The sequence below is a fragment of the Sebastes fasciatus genome, chromosome 8, assembly GCF_043250625.1.
Source record: "Sebastes fasciatus isolate fSebFas1 chromosome 8, fSebFas1.pri, whole genome shotgun sequence".
In the NCBI taxonomy this organism is placed as follows: Eukaryota; Metazoa; Chordata; class Actinopteri; order Perciformes; family Sebastidae; genus Sebastes; species Sebastes fasciatus.
Window position 1 is genome coordinate 27,224,126 of NC_133802.1, and position 23,913 is coordinate 27,248,038.

Genomic DNA, 23,913 nt, shown 5'->3' on the forward strand with positions numbered 1-23,913 from the left:
TGTAAATGAGCTGTATACATGTCCAAAGAATACTCTAAAACCTGAATAATATTGGCATATCCCACATGTCTTAATTGGAAAATTCACCATTCAGAATAAGCTCTAATTCAGAATATCCAAACGGAATATCTTGTTTACATGACCCGTATCAAATTCAGAATATTGTGATTTTCTGAATAATAGTGGAATATTAGTGTACATGTAAAAGTCGTCAATGAGGTCGCTGGAATGATCTCTCCCAGAAATCGTACACCTGTGAAATCATCTTTAAAGGACACTGGTTCAGGCTTGGAAATTAACTTTTTTGTCCACCTGCCACTGTGGCTGGTGGATTCCAAAATTTAGCCGCCACTCAATAGAGTACCTTTGTTTTTTTGGCTCGTGAGTGAAGCAAATCTAGCAACCACTTGCATATTTTACCAGCATTTGGCTGGTGCACTACTGTGGTTGCATATTACACACTTATCACACATTGTGTATACTCTACTGCTAACCATTTTCTAAAGATATAAAAGTAATGAATGTACCATTATTTTCAGCTGATATCATTAATCAATTTTTCGGCTTAGAGAGTTAATTGATCACATTGAACAACACGCTGCTTTTCTGCAGCCCCCCATTTTCTTTGAGAGATGAGGGGAAAAGAGATAGGGAAAGAGAGATAGGGAATGACATGCAATAAAGGTTTCCATCCAGATGCAAACCGGGGACCTTTTTAGTTCATGGTTGGCACCTTGACCCCTAAGTCAAGGCTAACTGTTTGTATAGTGCATCCACCAATACTAATGGCTTCACCAGTCCAGGGTTTCCGCCGGTATATTGTAACCCCGGCAACCCGCCGGGCCTAAATTGACCCCCCGCTGGTCCTAAGCATCCGGGAATTTCAAAATTAAAATGTGTTATACAAGAAGCGAACTCCTTCAAGGAAGAACTCAGTGCGTAGGTTGTGTGCTTAACGTTACTGAGAGTCTGTGTGCGGTACACAGACAGAGCGAGGGAGGGAGCGTGTGTGTGCGACGGACTGACAGCGAATATGAAGTTAACAGTACTATTAACGTTATAGCTGTAAGCGTAGCAGTGCAGTGTGTGCACAGTTTAGGCTGTCGGTGAATAAATGCTACAACAAGACACAACCCAATTTCCCGTGTCCTGCTTGCCACAGTCTGTTTACTGTAGAGGTTAGCCCCGAATTTAGCCACAACTTCAGCTCAGGCCCGCTTGCTTTTTGTCCCCTGACAGCAAGGATGCAAATCACGAGAGGAGAAGCAGAAACTGAAAGATGTTAGAATGGATAGGTTAAGGTCACAGGAAGAGGTGGATGAAATATACGCAGGAAAAAGAGAGAATGATTGAAAATATAAATGTGAGAAAGAGAGGTTTAGGTTTGAATGAGGGTCATGGGGATTAAGCACCAGGGAATAGATAACTGATGACTAATGGGAGGAAAGTTCAGTGATGTTAAAGGATGTTGTTGTATATGTTTAAGGACACATGACTCATTCATTTTCCCATGGAAATTTCAGCCACATCCACATTTATCTGATAGTTTTTGTTTTGAACTTGAATTAAGTGGTTGAAACAAGCCTGCTTTTCTTTTATTATATTTTCTGTTCATACTCATATTACTCCTTTCATGTGTGACAGGGAGGTCAGAGGTCAGGGTCAGGTCCAGAGCTGTAATCTGGTAGCGGAGGCTCTGGCTGATTCTCATTTGATGAAAACATGTAGATATACAGACACAATAGTCTGGTGTTTAATATTTTTGGCACTACGCAGCTTGGCTGGCATGAGCGTAGAGTACAAGATGACACATGGGAGGAAAGCTGTATAAAAATAGCTGATTTCATTGCTATTTGGGAAGAAGTCTCTGTTGAGTCTTCATTCAAAGACATAAATCATTAGAAATAAGAGCTAGCGAGTTGTTTCTGTAATTGTTGCTCTAGTCACTGCTTTGATATTGCTGTTTATTCATATTGACATTAACTATTGGTTAAATCCTTACATAAGTAAACACTAAGCAGACACTCAAGGTAATCCAGTATGAAGCTTTCAGTGTAAACATAATGCTAGTTGTCTGCTCAAGTGTTTTTGGCTCAACCACCAGCTGTTTTGTATCCGTCCTCTTGTTACAATTAACCAACAACCTTGACTTATCTGTGTCTTGAGGTTAAGGAGATAAAGTAAGAAAGAAGACTCGGATGCAAAAGAGAAGATGGAGGCAGGGAGAGGAGTCATGAAGCTCTGGGAGCTATACGGGGGAGGAAGGTCTGTTCCTTTGAGACAGCTGAGGGGGCGAAGTATACAATAAATGACAGAGAGGGGGGCTGCTATCGAACTCATTGGAGCGTGTTACTACTAAGCTCACTGTTTTCCTTCTGTAGAAAGAGGGTTGAAATTGACACATTAATGGAAAGAAGAAGCTGCACAAGAATGATGGAGAATTAAATATAAACATTTGTTATGTTTCAGCGGCTTGTGATGTTATTCAAGTCAACTATGTGTTTTACTGTCTTCGCTATCAACCGACAATAATATTTAGATATTTTTAAGAACGGTCGCAATGTGATCGTACTAGCCAGAGGGATTTCTGGTTGCACCGCCACAGTGTGGGTTATGCCCTGCAAGTACTTGGATGAGGTTTAAGCAAAAGCAAGAGATAAAGGGAAACAAAGACTCGAAGGTGGAAGAATTGACTCAGTTGCTGCTCATTTCCTACTCGGCTACTCGGCTGTGGCTTGTAGCTTTGTCTGCCAGGCTTGTTGGCAGGCAACCAAACATGGTTTGGAGATTTCTCTCTATCCCTAAAAATCAATTGAGTTGTTGAAAGTGGAGGTCTATAAGTTCTGCCCTGAGATGTGGCCTACAGATGCTCAGTTACATGTTGGAGATGAATGGACTGTTCTGAATGAAAATACCTAGAAAGAGAGCAGCGCTTTTGTCAGTAGAGACAGTCAAGCAAAGTAAAAGGAGAAACTTAACATGTAAGCATTGGATTAAGCTAAAGTATGTTGTGTATCCATATATTTTGCCTCAGAAATATTGTTTTCTGTGTGTCCATTTAGTGCCTCGGGCGGGTCCATCTGCTCCTTCTCTTTATTTTTTTCAAATGGAAACGCCCTCTTGGCTGTTAACAAAAAGCAGTGACGTAGGTTACAAAAGTAAGCTAATAAATAAGGTTATGAATAATGTGAATGCTAGCACTAGCTGAGTCAAAGTTAGCTGGGCTGTTTGGAAATAACTGAAAGGATTTGTTCAGATTTTTTGAAGTGAGGTTTTATGTATACTTCCATGTTCTGCTAGGTAAAATTACTGCATTTGTCAATGGAGTTTGGTGGCTTGGAAGAGATAGAACGGCTTCAGTTCCCCGTCGGAAAGGGCTGTCTGACTGTGGACAGGAGTAGCAGAAAAACACATTTTACCCAAATAAAAAAATCAATACCAGTTTAATTGTATGCTATATTTGGAATATTTTCACTGCTTTACCTTGCCATCAAACAGCCCTTTCCGATAGGGAACTGAAGCCGTTATCTATGCTCTCTTCAAAGCCACCAGACTCCATTCACAAAAACAGTAATTTAACCTTGCAGAAGACAGGAGTTGCTGGTCTACCACTGCATCGTGTCAGAGCCAGTCTAACAGGCTGCCATTTAGGAGCTTGTTTAAAAGAGCCATAGTTTTGTTTGGTTAATGGTCAGAATGTACAGGGAAATCAATCATCATCATCATCAGTTTAGCTGTGGTTTGGCACGTTTTGGGTTATAACTTATTTGGCAGCTATCGTGTTCTAGACTCTGACCCAACAAGGCTAATAATATGTGGGCAGACAGACTGGGCGTTCAGGTAAAACAGATGCCAAATGAGTGTGAATGTGTGGTACATATGTGAGAGTTAACATATGCATACAAATAGAGTTGAAATGCAGAACTGTTTTTAGGTAAATCCTTTAAAAGAACAATAAAAAATGTCCCTTGCAGATGCGTCAAATGTCAGTGCAGCAGTAACCGAGACCATCCTGTGGATTTATCTGTGCTGAGTGATACTAAGAACTGATCTCCACGGAGAGTAGAGTGTTAAACTCTGTCCATCTCCCCAGGTGACCGGGGGAAAGTGGTGTGTATGTGTGAGTTTCCCCTAGGCTCCCGTCTTCACAGTCTAGATCTAATGGGCTCTGACAGGATCGTAATAAGGTAGCAATGGACACACACTGTGTGCGCGTGTGTATGTGTGTAGCAGCAGTGAGCTATGTCCATGCTGGCTAGTAGCAGCCCGACGTTAGAAAGCAGGTGACCCTGACCTCACTCTCTGTGTGCGTACATTAACCCTGTTACACACATTTGTGATGTCAGGATGCTCCTATAGCACTGCTCAAGGCCAGAATACGTGCACACAATGCAGACACACACCGTGTTGTGCAACTACACTGTACATACACACACATAGACAGCCCTTTCGTTTTTCCCTCACACACATAGTTCTCGCTCTCTTGACTTGCCACTTTATTGTCCCTGATGCATATTCATATCCAGCAGTGTCCTTCCAGGCTGCCTCTACTCTGATGAATACTGTCTAGTGTCAAACGCTCAGCACTGAAATCGTGACCAGAAATTAAACTTGATTACAGCTGCTGTTTAGACAATTTCCAGGAAGCATCCTCTGCCTTGCACAGGATGTTTTTCCTGCGTTTGGTTTGATGTTGTTACAAACACAGGTTAAAGCCGGGTTCTGTTTCATCATCTGGCCAAATGATGCATGAATGTTTTATTACAGAATGAGAGCTCCACCATTTAAAAAAACAAAATGCTGATACATGAAATGATTGCAGACATTGACATTGAAGCTATTATATTCTAGGGCTGCACAATTAATCGAATATTTATTGCGATCACGATTTTGGCTTCCTACATTTAAATGAACATGATCGACTGCGAGATTGACGTTAAAAATGCATACTCCGCTCAAAGAAAACTCTGCTGCATATCAAATCATTCAATTCCTAAACAAACAAACAGCCAGCTACCACGGGGGGATCGAGATGTTTTGGCTTCACTTTTGGGGAGCCGTCATGCCGCTGCATGTACAGCGGCATTGTGTGAGAAACCTTCCTGAATGTTGCGGGCCGCAGTTCCGAGTAGAAGAGTGATATACTGTTACTTGTTTTAACAGAGAGCAGACGGGCAAAACGAAAATGCATTGAATTCAGGTGAAGAAGAACCTTATTTTAAGTCTTGTTTTGATGCACAGATTTGTACATTAGCAGGAATGTATCACAACATTGAAGGGAAAGCAGTGCTCTGTCTATTTAAATGTGACTACATACCTACCAGCCTCAGTATTTTACTAGCAAATTTCTCTTGTTAATCGGCCAAGATGGGCAAGACTCACCTCGCTGTAGGGTCTCCCAGCCCCTGCCCAAGAGGATGGTGTCTTGGCCTGTACTCATCAGGGCTCAGTTGGGCAAAGCCTGAAAAACCAAAGTGCTGCCATGTGGGCTCAACACCAGCAGCGAAGGTATTAGCCTGGATAAGCAGCAGGAAATGGATGGATGGACCTAGATTTTTTAACAGCATAGCGTTTGTTACCCACTAACCACTAATAGCGAGGCTTTATGCTATTCTTTCCTGGCTAATATCATATTTGGATGTCACATAATCAGTGAGTGAGCTCCTCTGGCCTAATGTAAGAGGCACGTGGCATTCTCATGGGCCAGCACTTAAATAGATTCGTATCTTGAATAAGTGCTAATTTGAATAAAAACACAGTCACTGGCAAAATGTTTGTGTTCTGAATAAGCGGAAAAGTGTGACTAGCTATGGTCTTTTGACAGGAAAGACATTTTATTTTTCAATTACAGTGTCTAGGTCTGAAAGAGCATGCAGCAGGGCAAATATGTCAATAAAAAGACATCTACAGGGGGAGTAAGAGATCGGGGTCAGCTACTCAACAGCTCTCCATGTTCCGTGTTTTGCTGAAGGAAACACTTCAGATGGGCAGGTGCCTGCTGTTATGAGTCCTTGAATGCTGAATTTTAAATCAGAGAAACATCAGATGCTCCATCCTGGGGGCTCAAGAACGATAACGGTGTCCCAACAGCATCTGTGCATCCGAACATGTTCATAGCAACAGCTTGAGGCTGGCTACACTGGCACAGACAAGTCAAAACGTAAACAAACCGTGAACTGCCATACCCTTTCATCCTCTCTCTCTCCTAATCATAGACAGTATATAAGAAGTGGACGTAGTCGCAAATTAAAAGCAAATTTTGTATCTTTTCAAAATGTACCTTTTAAAGGGAGATTTGTCAAGTATTTAATACTCTTATCAACATGGATGTGGGCAAATATGCTTGCTTTATGCAAATGTATGTATATATTTATTACTGGAAATCAGTTAACAGCACAAAACGATGACAAATGTTGTCCAGAAACCCTCACAGGTTTTAGCATTCTCAAATAATAACATGGCAAACTCAAGCCCAAAAGGCATCAACTGCAGTCAGTGTGTCAGAGTGCGACACAACATCCGAAAGATTGATTGCGTTAATGCGTTAAAGAAATTAGTGGCGTTAAAACTAATCTGTGTTAACGCGTTATTATCATGCTGTATTGAAGAAGACTTGAAACAATCGATTGAGACCATAAACTCATGTTTACAATGTTTATTGAGGTAATAAATCAAGTGAGAAGTAGGTTCATTTTCTCATAGACTTCTTTACAGTCAGACTTATTTTTGCAACCAGAGGAGTCGCCCCCTGCTGGCTATTAGAAAGAATGCAAGTTTAAGACACTTCAGCATTGGCTTCACTTCTCAGACCAGGAGGTTGCCGACTGTTTCAGAAAGACTAATTGATTATATGTAATGGGAGCTGTTACGACATGGTGTAATAGATTTGATACCAACATAACTGCCATTAACCTTTCATCCTTTCTCTCTCTTAAAACATTATTTCTCATTAATTTATAATTTTCTCATTAATTAATTTTACTTGTAAACACATAGCTATGAGGGCTCTTCTGAAGTTATTTGTTAATCCACTCACATCTGTCTGGCTTCAGGCGATCATTGTGTGATTATTGCAACTGATCATGTTTTGTTTTATTAGTTTTTCAATTTGTAGTCATGAAAAATGTCATTTGTTAGAGGGAAAGTGTGTGTGATGATAATGCTGGAGGCTGTAGCCACTGCTCACAGCAGCATTCATGTGTCTAAAGAAAATATTAACTTTGCAATACCGAAAATCCTTTTCTTTTTTCTTTTTCCTTTCTGAATTAATCTTAGCTCATGCTTTCTTTCCTGGTTACGCTCTGTCTCTCTCTGTTTTTCTTCACGTCTGCCTATATCTTTGAGCGTGTCCTACTTTTTATCTCTTCACCTCTTGTTGCCTTTATCTGTTTGACTGTCTGTATCTTTCTCTCTCCACTGCTGGCTGTCACTCTGACTCACTGTCTGCCTTTTTGTTCCTTTTCTCCTTTTCTAAATCTTCTTTCGCTTCAATTATTGTTATGGACACCGTCTGTTCAGAGCAGATAATGCTAATGAGGATTTCAAAGCAATCACAAAATCGTATTAAATGTCATTGTGTAAAAACAATGATGTTAATTTCATGTCTCTTTCTTTTCTCTCTCTCGTTCCACAGCTCCACCACCCAGCAGATTCAACAGGAGAGTGTCAGGTAAGATGTTGTGTGTGTGTGTGTGTGTGTGTGTGTGTGTGTGTGTGTGTGCTCTCGCCAGCATGTCTGTGTATATGCATATGTTTGACGTCATCTCCCTTAAATGTAATCCTCACCAGGGACGACATTGCATACATCACTGCCAAAGCGACTCAGTGTCTGCGCTATTGTGCTTGTCATGCATGTTGAGGCCAAGTGGTCGACTTATGATTTGTGTGTCTGTCATTGATGTTTTGATAATGAGTGTATTTGCGTATGTCGTGGATTTAAAACAGTGTTTTGTGTTTTGTGTTTCTGTGTTGGCGTCTGTGTTCTGTGTGTACGATGATTCTGTTTTCTCACGCTCCGTCGTACCAATCTAGTGTTTACACATGAGTAATTGAATGTCGTCAGCCGTCACAGAGCACTGCACTTTGATTAGGCTCTGGGTGTGTCTGCTGATGTTTATCTTTACTGCCGTCCTACTGTCACTGTTGACTCTGCTGTCTCTACCACACGGTCATAAAGGTTGTCAACCTTGCTGTAGATGTAACGTGATCCAGTTGTATGAAGTTCCTTGTTTTTATGATTTGTCAGCCAAAAAAAGTTGGGTGGTACAAGTAAACCTTCTTTGTTGTGGCAATGTTGACAGACATAATGATCCTTTTTGAGCCCTGAAGAGAAATTGTGTTAAAGGAACAGTGTGTAACAATTAGGGGGATCTATTGGCAGTAATGGAATATAATATTAATAAGCATATCTTCTTAAGTGTATAATCACCTGAAAATAAGAATCGTTGTCTTTTCGTTGGCTTAGAATGAGCCGTTTATATCTACATAGGGAGCGGGTCCTCTCTTCACGGAGTGCGCCATGTTGCACCGCCATGTTTCTACAGTAGCCCAGAACGGACAAACCAAACTCTGTAAACTTTTCCTGCTTGAGCCAGAGTCGATAACATTGCCACCGCTTTCTCTCTCTTGCTTCACCACTCACTTCTCACGTACACACACACTCTACGCAGCGTAGCAATCCTGCACGCTTGGCTAACAGGGGAGGCTAGATACCACCAGATTCTACACACTGGACCTTTAAGGGAAAGTGGACGTTAATAACAACTGTGAATAGCTCCTGGAAATCATTCAAATTCCCATGTTTATGATATCTTAAAGTTAAAACATCAGCAAATTACTGCTTTTGCAGTGTTGTGGCACAGTTCCTGAGATCCTGACCTGCAGTTGAAGTTGCTACGGCTTAAGGTGTTGTCAACATTACATTGGATGGTAGTTTAAATATTTCCAGGTCCTGTCCAGGTCCTCTGTCTTTTAAAAGTTATCCGAATGTTGTGTTTAGCAAAACTTGTGATGCGGCTTGGGAAAGTAATACAGGACTAATTAATTATTGCCAGATGTAGAAGAAAAAAAAATCTGTTGTACAATCCTCATCTTAAAGTACACAGAGACATACACGCTATGTTCAGGAAGGAGATCAGCATCAACGTTATTAGGAATTAGTGTTTTCTCACATGAGAAACATAAGGCCACAGTCACATCTGCAATTTATTTTCTTTGGCCCAAAAACTGGGTGAAAACGGTGACTTGATTATATATTTACATTAGATTTGATCACACTGCCCTGTTACAAGTGAACTTGTAAACAAAACACACACAGACTTGTAGCAAGTAGCGCGTCTATTGGCAGGTGTTTTGTTGTCCTGTCATCCTGCCAGGGAGAGATGGAGATTTTGGCAGCGTGGAGGAAACAAAACACACCTGATTATTGCAACTTCAGCTACGCACGATGGACCTGCCTGCACTCTCTGCCTTATCTTATTTTTAATGACATTCATGAAGAACACACAAGCTGATTATTTATACTAACATCTGAGTCTTCATACTCATAAAACTCTTTTGTTTTAGGGTCGCAGCTTGTTGTTGGTTCAGATTATGTTCTCACGCTTAATTAACTGCATCACATTCTGGTTCGGCGGAGCTCAGAGGCTCACATTTTAACAGCTTGTTATTTGGTCTATTGTATTTACCTACCCGATCAAACTGAATTACAGGAGTTAACGCGTTGACTCTCCAGAGGTCACACTGCTCCAAACTCGACTGGTATGAAGCTGAGAGATAAGATGTTACCCTCATGATTGCACAAACACTCCCACAGACTTCCATGTGTTTCGTGGTAAATAATGTCACGTGAGAACTTAGAAGTGGAGTGTGTCTCTACAGATTTGAATGTAACACGGATACATGGTGACCTTTTAAAAAGACCTTGTCAGTGTTTGTTGTCCAGTGTGGTAAAACCTATCGCTGTGTGTGTGTGTCATTTCCTCACTTCTGGGCTTCTTCTGTGTCCTGCAGTAATAATGTCCTCTCGTCCCTTCTCCTGCAGGCCATCGCCTCATTTTGTGTCATACAATATCTTCCTCTCTGCTTGTGTGCGTGCTTGTGTAACATCTTACCTTTCACTGTACTCTTAAGTATGTGTGTGTGTAGACTGTATAGAATAAGTGGACGTAGTCACCGTGACGTCACCCATTAGTTTGTGGACTGCCGTTGTGAAGCCTCGAGTTCGGCATTTTGCCCGTCGCCATCTTGGCTTGTTGCAACCAGAAGTGACACAAGTGATACGTTGTTACTGTGGCTTAATGAGTTTCTGAACATGTCCATATAATGTTTTCTAACCTAGATTGTTTGCTCTGTCTAATTACAATGTAATCAAACAGCACATGCTAATGCAATGTGTAAAGTGGGTTAACATGTCTTCCTTCCAGTGTGTGCGGAGGCGTTCAACCCAGACGAGGACGATGAAGACTCGGAGCCCAGGATTGTTCACCCAAAAACAGATGAGCAGCGCCTCAGACTGCAGGAGTCCTGCCGAGACATCCTACTCTTCAAAACACTAGATCAGGTAAAACTTACTTACACACAAAGGAAGAGACGTGTACACACACTAACACATATACTAGCTCACATCTTCAGTGACTCCTTGTGCCCTGTATGACAGCTTCTACATTCATTATGTTTCTCCACTCATTCATTCAGGTTTTTCCATTTTAATTAGTCATTTGTATGTAGATCCACTTTATTAACCTTTTACAATATAGTGCAATACAATGGAGTATAGTAACCCTGCAAGAGGGCTGGGTGATATCTATACCTGAAATCAATATCACGATTAATTGCCACATTTATCTCGGTAACAATTAATAAACGTATTAAAATGAATGCGCACGGGGTAAGCGCCTGTGGTTAAAGCCGCCCTCGTCAAGGGGATTAATAAGTTTAAACTCTGCCAATCCTGTTCCAGCTGCACATGAAGGCAAACACCCGCCTCCCTCCATGCAGCTCTCCGTTAGAGCTAGCAAGGAGCCCCACAAAGGGGCGCCGTTCATCTGCATGTGGAGCTTGCGCTGTGCTGGCGCATAGCCGGGCCAAAAACTGCCATGCCTCACCCCTGGTGAGGGAAAAGACAGAAGATTTGGCAGCGAGCCAGTTAATAGCGAAGCAGTCCGTTTCATTACTTTGTATTTGTGTAATAAATATGCAAATGTAAATTAGATGGTAATCTGCATGAGAAATAAAGAACAACAAAAATTTAGCTATAATAATCATCTGCTTATAGTGATCAGTTTGACCCTGACAGATGTGATCACCATAAGTGATTTCCCCTGAGTGTATTGGAGTTAGACTGGACATGCATAATTACTTCGCTTAAAACAGCCAGGTTTAACAATGTCGACCTGACTTATGAAACGAACCCATACATCCAGCTCTGACTGGTTGTGGTCTTATGCCTGTAGGGTTTTGTTGTTGCACTTTCAGGTAGATAATGGGGGAGGTTGCAACCAGTTATGATGGAATGCACTTGTCGACGTGACCGAAATTAGGTTAGGAAATTAGAGTCATAATGTTGGTTTCGGTACCTTTTATGTTAATTACCCACCCAGCCAGCCCTAACCTACGATATATACTACATGCTGTGAGGGTGCCTTTGTGGCAGTGGTTTAATGGACTACTAACAACATATTAGAAACAACTTGAAGAATAAAGTAATAAACTACAACAGCCCCACAAATTAGAGCTGCAACAGCAAGGAACAATTCTCTGTTTCATAAAAGTAGTATTAATAGCAGTGGTGTTGCAATGGATTTGCAATGGATTTGCTCGCAAAGTACAGGGGTTTCCGTTCTGGTCACTCTGTGTATAACATCACGTTACTCTTTACTTCTTTACTTTACTAGGAACCACACTTAGGAGCATCTGTTCTTGGGGCAGATCAGATGATAAATCTGTACAAAAACAATTTAGCAAAAGATATAAATACAGTTTATTACATGAACTACAGACAAAAGGAACAAAGAAGTACTTATTTACTTATACAACACCAACATATTTGCACATGTACATTATATAATGAATCAACACAGTCTCTACTCTGCCTGTCATATTTCCTGGAAACATAAAGTCATAGAAGCCCATGTTATGATGTTCTTATTATGTGCTTGATTTTTGTTGGCTGCTCATTTTAAACCCTCCTATATTTGGACATAAGTAGATTGTCTTGCCTGTTTTGCAAAAAGCAATTCCAAATATCATACGTCTGATTTATCCATGTTTTTTTTGGCTGAAATAAATATGATATTTTTAAAATCTGTTTCTGTTTCCATTGTGAACTATGTAGTACTTGGCATCTACCATGATAAATCTATGACATTATGTTGGACTCAAACCCCAGAGGCAATGGTGTGTCCCTGAAATTGCATATCCTGGTAAAACATGGGAGAAAGTGTCCCCTCTTCTTTCTCTTGTGTACTTTCTCACACAGTTTCCCCCACTGGGATAACTAACTCTCAGCTTGTTCAGGAGCACATGAGCTTGATGCCATTTTGAGCTGCTAGTTGAACTCCACATGCACATTTCCACTGTTTCTCCTTGTTTCTCCACGTCATCTGTGTATGACGCCCTTCCTCTCTACCCCCATCCAGGAGCAGTTCTCGGAGGTGCTGGACGCCATGTTTGAGTTACGGGTTCAGCCCAAGGACCACGTCATCGACCAGGGAGACGATGGAGACAACTTCTACGTCATAGAGAGGTAGGAGGCAGACGCTCGTGTTTGGTCATCAAAGCTGGGTCACGTTCAAATACTGCCAGTTTGTTTTTGCAAGCTTAGATGACAGAAAGGCTAAAAAAAAAAGTGACAAAGGCGAGGATGATGCCTGTGTGCACATTTTTTGTGTTTGATATGGATGTATTTATTACACTAAATGACTAGACAAAATTGAATCACTTGTATTATATCAAGCCCTGAAAGAAATCCAAAACCATTTGATCTGACAGTGTTAACAATTAAAAAGTAAAAAAAAAGTTGTTTTAATGTGTATTGGAATAAATGCAATAAATAATAGTGATTTAATAGTGTGGACCATTACAAATCTTAAAGATTTACAACAGTGCGCCCGTTCTGCTGGTCTTTACACTTGTTTATGCTGCACTGTTTATGATTATGGTGGTGTGACTGTGCCCATGTACACAGTACCTATGAAGGCTGTGTGTAATTTCCCTGCCGTATTGCTAATGTAAACTGTTGCTGTGTACACAGACCTTTAAAGGACAGGTTTTGTTACCTGGGCTGGAATGCAATGTTAAGTTGCAGGAACATTGAAATGGGTCTCCCTGTCAGATAAATAACACTGTCCAACTGTCCTTGTTGTGTAAAAAGAAATCAAAACATTTAGGTAGGTTTCAATGTTTAATTTATTATATTCAAAGCCCCCCCTCCAGCCAGTGTTACTTCCTGTTTTTCAGTTAACATTCTTTCTCAAACAGAGAATGGGGGTGTGGTTAATAGTCAGACGTAATTCGTTACCGTGGCAACCAGATTGCATCGTTTTTTTAACCCAGTTTAGATGAAACCAGCTGCAGTAGCTTGGAAAACAGCTATATGGCACTGAATTTGATGAATTTACTGTTTATCAGACCACAAATGAGACAAGAATTAGCCCAACACACCAACTCTCTTGTCACCCGCTCTCTTCTTTACCGCCTCCTCCTGGCGAGGCGGCTGTCTGGCTGCATCGAGGAGTCGCACCGCCGCTCGCCTGCCACAGCGCATCGCAGGACGGATAGACGTGTTGCCGAGGTCCAACGTTTGAAATGCAGTTTCGGGACGCTTTGAGGGTGCACCAGCTGCTCTTGCCTCAGCTCCCAGCACCAGCACCGCACCGGGCTGCACGGTGATTCGTTTATTTCTCGGACGGGAATTTTGTCTTGTTTTCTCTTGTACTGAAAGTTGTGCAATCCCTGGCGTCCAGACCTGTTAGATGCAAGTGCTGGTGGACAAGGCAAACCTCCAAAATGTTCCGAAAATGCATTTCAAATGGCAGGCAACATGTCTATGATCCATCCTGAGGTGCGTTGTGGCTGGACTGAATTGCTCCAGATGCACTGAGAGGAATTAACATTTCTTTGTCCACCAGCTACCGTCATTTACATTACTTTATTAGCCCAAATAGCTATTTTTCTAATAGAAAAAAGACCTCAAGATGGCGGTTTCTAACTTCTGCCACCGAAGAGAGAACAGACCAGTGTTTGGCAGGTGGCTGGTCAGTGTTTATCCCACCCCTACCTCTATTCATTCTTGGCATGGCACATATCAGTTCAGCACAGTGTGGTTTAGTTCCACTTGTTGTGTGCTATCGTTCAATCTGCATGCATGCTTTCCAACAGCGTGCTGCCTGTACAAGAGATGTGCGATGACCTTTAAGACCAGCGCGCCTGCCTGGTCATATACTATCCCGGGATTTTCCCTGGCCTGTAAAAAGCGTAGGTGGCAGCTAATGTCACCAGCAGGGTGGGGTGTGTGTGAGCATGGACATGTAGAGATGGAGGGATAAACAGGAACGAAAAAGAAAAGCAGGAAAGAAAACAGGACGGAGTAACACATTGTTTAAATGTTTCCCATACATCTCCTCAGCATTTTAAACAGACTTGGTTGTCTGCTGTCAGCTGACTCAAAAGTGGTACCTCTTGATGATTTTATGAGGCATAAAGGGAGACTGAAAGTACAACTTTACCCTCTGAGCATCTAGCTGGTCTGTGCGCTGCTATATGGTGAGGAACACCCTACACAAACAGACCTAAACAGTCCTGTTCTGAAGCATTTAAGACAGGAAGTAAATGGAAATCACCCAGGAGCCCTAAGGGACTGGGAATGACTATATAATGCGAGGGGTGACGTATACGACATGAGAAGGATCATTGTGGTACTCGGATCTGATTGGCAGAATTATGTTTGTATCGGCTATAACTTTAACCACACAAGTTAAATGGTACATATGTTAACATTCCATCAGAGAGTCATCACTGTTGCATCTTCTATTTCAATCTATTTCCCTTGAAGACCCCCTACTTGTATCTATGAAAAGCCACATATTTCCATACCATCACCCTAAAAAAAACATTACAACTGTATGTGTACTAATTACTAAATGAGTTAGTCTAACGAGCCGAAATAGATTTTGGTTAAATAAATGTAATTTATGGTGTTGTTAGATTGCTGCTAGACTGCCCCGTTAATACAAGTGCGTACCTCCCTTTATGTGCAGCAAGCAGGAGAGCAAATAGGTTTATGACTGTAGGGAAATTGTTGATTTTGAAAGGCTAAACGGCAACAAATTTGGATTGAAGCAGAATATTCCGTTAGATAAACACCTGTTGTGAATTTTTGAAATGATCACATCTATCTTTTTTCAATAAATGTTGACTTTTGGACTTTACAACACTCAGGAGTTATTGGAAATGTTTAGATCACACGAGTGGGAAACAATCCAACGTAGTTACCACTGGAATCTAATAGTATAATACTAATAATATTAGTGTAGCTTAATCTTTATCATCAAATACAGACTTTAAACAGAATGTGGCATACTAAGAAGCAAATACAAAAAATACATTTTTAAATATTTTTATATACAGACTTTTGTATGAATTATCCAGGAAGTGTGTTATTACGATTTTAGTTATAAATACAATAATCTAATTTTGACAACCTCCTGGCGCATCCCCAGTGATCTTTGGCGCCCCCCTAAGGGTGGCCTGGACCCCAGGTTGGGAACCACCACTCTATCTTAAGAGGTTAAAAGTTACTAAAGGCCCTGCCCACGGGTTGACTAGGCAGAGAAAATTGTTATTATGCACACGCCCTCTCAGTGCAGGAAGGAACATCCATGTGTCCTCTGGCTACAGCGATACACAGAGTTGTCTGTTATACTAAGAAGTAAAAATGGTTATTAAAAGAATCTTCTGTTCTTCTAATCTCACGCACATTTATTGTGTATAATGTATTAATGTTCACAACTTTCACACTTACTTAGTCTTTTTCATAAAGAGCTAGAAGCACAGTATTTTAAACTGTGTCTAGATCGTCTCTGTGCTCGGGTAGGTGATGACACAAATGATCATCGTCCGCATCGTCATGGTAATCCAGTCAAACTAAGTTAATACTAATACACCAGCAACAAGGGTTTTAGCCCCGCTACGCAGCCAATGGGAGGACAGGCTATCTTACAAAATGACTGGTTAATCCTGTTGAGCAACAACGCTGCAAATTACCTTCCCCAGGTTTAATCCTCATACAGAGAGAGGGAGGACGGGGAGACAGCGCTGCTCCGCTGAAGTATTACGGTCTACCAGAAACATAAACAACCATGACAAACATTTTTGATGCTGTATGTGCAGATATACAACAATGTTCACAGATAAGCTGAATTGATTTCACCTCTACATATTGTCACAGTTAAAGGAACTACAGATCCAACAATTAATCATTTAGATGTCAACTATTAAAATAATCGCCAGCTATTTTGATAATGGATTTATCGGTTTGAGTAATTTTTTGAGAATAAAAGTCAAAATTCTCTGATTCCAGCTTCTTAAATGTGAATATTTTCTGTTTTTTTTTTTACTCCTCTTATGACGCTAAACCGAATATCTTTGAATTGTGGACAAAACAAGACAAACAACTAATCGATTATTCGATGAAATAATCGACAGAATAATCGACAATGAAAATAGTCGTTAGTTGCAGTCCTAAAACAACCATGACAAACACTTTTTGATGCAGATATACTTCAATGTTCACAGATACGTTGAACCTTTCCATATTGTCCCAGTTAAGCACTTGCGAATGTCTGAAAAGTATCTACTTAAATAGAAATATGCACACAATTATACACTCTGGTGCACCCACACAAACACCGTCAATGATTTGCTCACGCTGTGCCAAAACGAACACAGGGTCCTGCCCCGAGGCTACAGATAAGCTGTAATTAGATGTCTATTTAAACCAGTCGGTAGGTCAATAAACAAAACACTGATCACCTCTTTACCTCAATTCAATACATCAAAGTCGTTCTAATTTATTTGTTCTGTGTTCCCTTTTGGATTTATGTTTCTTTTTTCGTTCCCTGTTTGCTGTTTACTTTTTTTGTCTCTTTCCTTAACTCTCTCTTCTCTTCTCTCTCTCTCTCTCTCTCTCTCTTCAGGGGGGTGTTTGACATAATGGTACAGGGATCAACGGTGGGTCAGTATGACAATAAGGGCAGCTTCGGGGAGCTGGCACTCATGTACAACACACCACGCGCCGCCACCATCGTCGCCACCGAGGAGGGGTCGCTATGGGGACTGGTAAGAACGTACAAATAGATGAACACACACATGTATACAACATTTGTAGAGTTTGATGGGATGTGTGATCCTCTGACTGATGATGATAGTAAAATAATGTAAGATTGCCTCCATGGTAAAACACTTTTTGTCAAAGTAAACAATTGCCTTATCACCTGGAGGATTTTTCAATGTTTTTAAGTCATAAATAATCCAATTGGCTAATCAGATGTATTCAGTATTTCAATCAGTACCACATTTTTTAATGTTGCTCGGTCAATTTCCAACTGCAAGTGTCACCTTTTGAAGCTAATTTTTATACTGTTTATCCCTCTAGTTGTCTCCTTAGGATTGCATTGTGTGCAGGTTAGGTACCAAACAGTGTACATTGAGCTGTGATGCTCAGACATGTTAAGAATGGAGTCCTGTTATCTATGAATGGAGCCGGGCTCTGCTCTGACGATTCATGCTGCTGCAGCTCCTCCCTGTGGCCGAGCAGCAGCAGTCTGAGAGAATCTGCCTTTAAGGAGGTTGTTTGTTTACTCGTGTTTGTTTTTTTCCTCAGGACCGCGCCACATTTCGTAGACTCATTGTGAAGAACAATTACAAGAAGAGGAGGATGTACGAGACTTTCATTGAGTCCGTGCCCTTACTCAAATCACTGGAGGTGAGTTTAGTGGTTGCAGGCTAGTTAGAAAATCCTCTCACTGGCTCCAGCAGTTTTTGGCTCTCTCTCTCCCTCCCCCTCTCCTTCACAGTCCCACTACACAGTGGATGCAACAACATCACTTGTGCACCTAGCTATCCAGCTAACAGCAAAACACCAGTCGGTTTATGATGAAAAATGTTATGTTCTACATAAACTGTATATCTAGCTCAGATGATAGCTAAATATTTACTTTTCTAGGGCGCTTTCACAAGCCATAGTCTTTTTGTCTAGTCTGAATCAGAGTGTAATTAATACTTTTGGTTTCTTTTCTATTTAGTCTGGTTCGGTTTCAGAGTGCACAAATTAAAGCGGACAAAATATAATTTGCTGAGGGGTTGTACAAAGGAGCGAATGGATCTCAAGAGCTGCCACTTCTATGCCGAGAATCGCAGTCTTTGAAATGTTGCTGTCAAAGTGTTTTCACTTCGACTCAGCACTGATCTACTGTGCACATGAAACCCTTCTCTCCCAGTTTATCTTGAATGACTTTATAGACGTCACTATGTTTGTGGACTTTATTCAGCATATTCTGTATGTTCTCTTCGGCCCAAATGTCAAGTAAACATCAGACTTCTGCAGAAGTCCAGGTCAGTCCTCTCCAAGATACCCGCACAGGAAGCCTGCGTTTTGGTTTGCTTGGAAACGGTCCGAGATCAACTCTCGCAAGCAGTCTCGGACCGTTTGTTTTGGTCCGCACTAGAGTACTATTACTGCGTCCACAACTGCCCAAACGAACAACAGAGTTTGATTAATACTGACTAAATGTTGGCCTGTGAAAGCACCCTTAGACATACTTGCCACTTCTACAACACTTCCCCACACATCACAGTTTTGATGAACAGTCCCCTACCCTTTTTTTACACCATCAAGCTTAAAATGTACATAACCCAGAAGTGGGGTGAATGGTCTAAATCAAGAGCACAGTAGGAGATGATGAAGGGATTGAGTGAGGGAAGTCTGAATCTGCCTGCATAGTCAATGAAACAATTCAATCTGCTCCCAACGTTTCTCTTATTATTTCTCTTCTCTCGACCTCCCTCTTTTTCTGCGCAGGCAAATGAAAGGATGAAGATAGTGGATGTATTAGGATCAAAGCAGTTCCCAGAGGGTGAGCGCATAATCACACAGGTAAGAACATGATGTGGTTTCATACAGCGATGAAATGTTAAGGATTTCAACATACAAAATACAGTACATAACTTACTTTTAAATGTATCCATAAGTTGTCTGTTTTCTTTCTCCTCAGGGAGACAAGGCTGACTGCTTCTATATAGTAGAATCTGGGGAGGTCAAGATCATGATGAAGAGTAAAGTAAGTATTCTCCTCTTGACCTTCTGCATTTCTCTATTTCACCACTCTGCATTTTAATTTAAAGGGACAGTGTGTAGGATTTGGCGGCCGATGTAGATGTGAAGGGCTCATATAAGCTAACAAAAACACAACGATTCTTAGTTTCAGGTGATTATACACTAATGAAAACATAGTTATGAATGTTATATTCCATTTCTGCAAATGTTACGCACTGTTCCTTTAAGGATTTTATCGTGTGAGTGATTATTTCACCGTGAATCCCTCAGAGACCACGTAGGTGAATACATTTCCCCTCCAGTTCTACTCTACATATTTACGGCAGCTCTAATTAGTTGGTTGAAAAAAAGGCCGGATCGCATAAGTGAAAGGAAGGAAAGATTGAGCCACTCTCAGAGGCTGATAAATATGTTAAAAATGTTCTTATTGGTACAGGACTATGCACCGATATGAAGCTGATTATATTCCTCATACCAGGTAGTTTCCATGCAGAACATTCTGACAACGACAACCCACACTCCCCAGTAAAGACCACCGGAGTGCCAAAGTGTTTCCTGGTTTTGCCTAGCAACAGTGGGAATCACAATTGTCTGCTCAGCCGCTGAGTGCTTCTCGCTGGGGGGAGAAAAAAAAAAAAAGAGGTGCTCAGTGGCTCCTAACCTTTAATCCTCTCTTCTCTTCCCTGCAGACGAAGGCAGACCACGCAGACAATGCGGAGGTGGAGTTAACGCGCTGTAGCAGGGGTCACTACTTTGGGGAGCTGGCCTTGGTCACTAACAAGCCCCGGGCCGCCTCAGCCTACGCAGTGGGCAATGTCAAGTGTGTGGGTAAGAAGAAATACACTCCGACACACTCGTTTAACACATTTGTCAGCATCAATGCTGCTCACAAGGAAAATGATAATGAAGTCCGATGTGTGTATAAAGTAGCTCTGTTTCCACCAATATCTGGGAATGTGATAGCTGCATCTAAAGCACTCATGTGAACATTTTAAGTGATTACAATCGAATTGTTCTATGACTTAAGTTTTGGTTGCTTTCAGCCTTTTCATTCTCGAGGAGTTTGCACACCATGTTCTTTATGATGCTACAATTTAAAAGGTTCAATAAATCCCTGGGATATAGTTAAAACTTTAAGTGAAATTAAAAGCCGCTAATAAGCATTATTCAAACCACTCAACCTTACAAAAACGTCTGTGCTATTAATTTCCCACTCATTGCTCTGTTACAAGCAGTTTGTCATGAGATATCAAGTGGCATTTGATTAATTCACGATTGGTGTTCGGCTCTTCATCTCGTCCGTCATCACCGTGTATTTTTTTGTTGATTAAAGGCCGCTCGGTAATTATCTCGCCTTGAAAGTGGGCGCACTACTTCAGGCTCTACAGTGGATGAGCAGCTCTTCAAAAATGAACAGGGGATTTTTAAAAAGCTGGTCGTGTTTCTCCGTCACCTCTTTTTACCCTCTGTTGTGAAATCTGCTTAATGCTAATTGCACCTCTTTTGTTAGTTTATTCACACAGGTTTCATATCAGATGTAGTGTCAGTCACCTCTTATTGCGCTCACCTGTTTTCTCCCCATATACACACTGTCAGTACACTCACATACCTGTCGTACTTTCTGTTTACTGTACTAACGGTACAACACGTCTAGAACAGCTGCTTGACTTTGAAGCAGAGAAAAAATGTCACTCAGCCGTACTGCAGCAACACACCGTCTGTCGTACTCTCATCATTCTCCCTGTTTGGTTGTGGCTGTAAAAGATGAGTAGGACTTCAAGGGTCCTCTGGGGGACTGTAAGGACATTTAAAGGGTACTTTTTGGTATTTTTCAACCTGGAAAAATGGAGGGAGAACGCTGTAACCTCATTCACATTGTGGAAATCTTCTAAATATTCAGCTGTGACATTGAAAATCTTTTAAATAACACTAAGCTACGCTTTCTGTACTCCAGCACAACAAACTCTGACCTTTTCCACCATGGATGTATTCCACTATTCCACCGTTGTCTTCCGGCAACACGTCACCTTGCCAGATTTCAGAACGAGCCTTCTCCTTGAGCGACACTACATTTCCATAATGTAGTCAGACACTTAAAATAATAATCAGAGCCTGTCATGGCAAAAACAAGCAATTTTAGTGGACGTAAATGGCGGTGCCAGCTTGCCCCTATAGCACCATATTGCAGCTTGTGAGCAGCTGCCGTCTACAGCGTACTCCCTCAATACTGGACCAATTTCAGAAATTGTTGTCACTATTAGTCCGTTAGACACACAAACATGGGAAAATAGGTTCCAGGTTGAATAATACCAAAGTTACCCTTTAAATGTCCTTACAGTCCCCCAGAGGACCCTTTAAGATGGGACCAGGAATATCTTTCTACCTGTATCTGACAAATGTCAAAGCACAAGCCAAATCTCCTGAGACATTTCTTCAGTGTCCTGCCTCTCATTTGCACCTGGGTCAAAAACATATAACTAATGAATGCTCACTTTGACCTATAAATGATGTTGATGGGCTAATTTAGACTTAATAGGCTGTTACCTTCATTATAAGGCTCAAATATGTTTTGCAGCTCCAGACAATTATTTTTTTTTTTGGCCAAAAATCGCTCTTTTGATAGTAAAGTTTGCTGACCTCTTACATCTCCCTCCTACTCTCCCTCACTCTCTCTTTCCCTCCCTCCCTCTCTCTCTCTCTCTCTCTCTCTCTCTCTTTCTGTCTCTCTGTGCAGTAATAGACATTCAGGCCTTTGAGCGCCTCCTGGGTTCCTGTAAGGAGATCATGAAGAGGAACATCGCCCACTATGAGGAACAGCTGGTGGCCTTGTTCGGCTCCAGCATGGACCTGAGAGACTGAGCCTCCCACACCACCCTCCGTGCCTTCTACTACTACTACTACACACACACACACAAACACACACACACACACATACAGACATATGTCCTCTCTCACATCATGCAGTGGCTACACAGACGCATAATAAGCTTTACACAGAAGAGCGTACAAACACATGAGGATTTGTACTTAGCTCAACTGCAAGTACATGTAGGAAAACACCCTCACACACACATGTACATGTACATTGACACCTATGTAGACACTGAGAGACACCTCACTTTAGTCTGCTCATCTCCGTGCACATACCAGTTCAACACACTCATTGATAAGCTCACACACACACACACAGAGCAAGCTAAAGGCCACACACCTCATTGCTTGAGCCAGCTTCAACCTCTCAGTATGAATGTCTCTGCTGCATTGGCCTTAATACAGGTAACGCAGTGTAAGGACATAAAACACACATGTACACACTCCATACACATTTAAAAACACATCACCATGCTTCATATGTGCAGGCATTGCATTCACATGAGCACTTAAACGACTCAAAAGTTGTTCCAACAAGCCTCAGCAAAGGACACATCAACATCCAAACACACACACTCAGACACACACAGGGGTACAGATACGTATACTCAAAAACACATAGGCAACCACACTTGCAAAAACGGACACATTGTGGTAAAATGGAGAAGAAAAACTTTTAAAATCTCTGAAAAAGGAAAATTAATCAAAATGCAAAAAAAAAAGACAGAGAGAGAGAAAAGTTTAAAGAAGACAGAAGATAAGTTTTAGAAACGTTTTATGAAGATTAAAAAAAACAGAAGCTTTGATAAAATATTATTTAAATAAAAAAAAAGTGTTTCCTCTTTGGGAGGCCGGGGTGCAGAACTTTGTGAACGCACTCCATTTCTTCCTCTACTGTTGTTGATTGAGTTGAGTTAGTGCTGGTGATTATTGCAGTACCACAGAAGAAGCAGTGAAAACAATAAAAACCCTACGTTTTCTGGGCCATTGTTATTCTCATCTTTGACGCCACAGTTCATTGTATTGAATTAATTATTAATGTATTGTTATTATATATTCATTTATTATTTTTTGTTTTACTTTGACCAATTCTGATAAAATTCACCATCCATCTCTGACAAAATGTAAAAAAACAGAAAAAAAAATCTAATAAAAAACATTAGTGCTTATTTCTCCTTGATTATCCTTGAATGAGTTGTCCTGGATAAAAATACTGAAAAAATAAAGCAAACATTTTGTTAAAAAAATCGTGCCTCTTTGTTCAATTTCTACTCAAACTGCTAACAACTTCACAATGTGGTAGCTGTTATTTTGATAATTCAGCCATGTACTTTACACTCATATGCAAGGGATGGACAAAATAACAAACATATTACTTTGCAATACAATGACTGATCATTTAAATGCAACAGTTTGTGGTGCCATAAAGCAAAATATCCTGTAAAGTGTGTTTCAGACTGTTGGTGGGGGTCTACTTAAGACAATTGCACTGCTTTGTTTGTGCATGTCCTCCTACTTTTTCAGACTTTCTAAAGGCCAATTAGACAAGATTGTGCATTTTTTGCAAATACCAGACAGACCAGCAGTTGTTGCCGATGTTTGTTCCAGAGACCCGGCTGAAAACTAGAAGAGATAGAGCGTTTGCATTTAGGGGCCCGAGGCTCTGGAACAATCAGGTCAGCTGAGTCAGTAAACTCCTTTCAATCCCC

The 23,913-nt window shown here is 41.1% G+C and overlaps 1 protein-coding gene across 3 annotated transcripts in view; it reads left to right on the plus strand.

Moving 5' to 3' along the window:
* The window catches only part of prkar2aa (protein kinase, cAMP-dependent, regulatory, type II, alpha A), a 52,779-nt gene extending 29,328 nt beyond the window's left edge, over nucleotides 1–23,451 (plus strand). For all 3 annotated transcript variants that reach the window (XM_074644715.1, XM_074644716.1, XM_074644717.1), the window contains exons 3-11: nucleotides 7,634–7,669; nucleotides 10,425–10,561; nucleotides 12,639–12,745; nucleotides 17,196–17,337; nucleotides 17,882–17,983; nucleotides 19,079–19,153; nucleotides 19,272–19,337; nucleotides 20,023–20,161; nucleotides 22,068–23,451. In XM_074644715.1, the coding sequence (XP_074500816.1) occupies nucleotides 7,634–7,669; nucleotides 10,425–10,561; nucleotides 12,639–12,745; nucleotides 17,196–17,337; nucleotides 17,882–17,983; nucleotides 19,079–19,153; nucleotides 19,272–19,337; nucleotides 20,023–20,161; nucleotides 22,068–22,192 (929 nt within the window). In that variant the 3' untranslated portion in view covers nucleotides 22,193–23,451. The remainder of the gene's footprint in view (nucleotides 1–7,633; nucleotides 7,670–10,424; nucleotides 10,562–12,638; nucleotides 12,746–17,195; nucleotides 17,338–17,881; nucleotides 17,984–19,078; nucleotides 19,154–19,271; nucleotides 19,338–20,022; nucleotides 20,162–22,067) is intronic.
* Nucleotides 23,452–23,913: the final 462 nt, after the last annotated feature.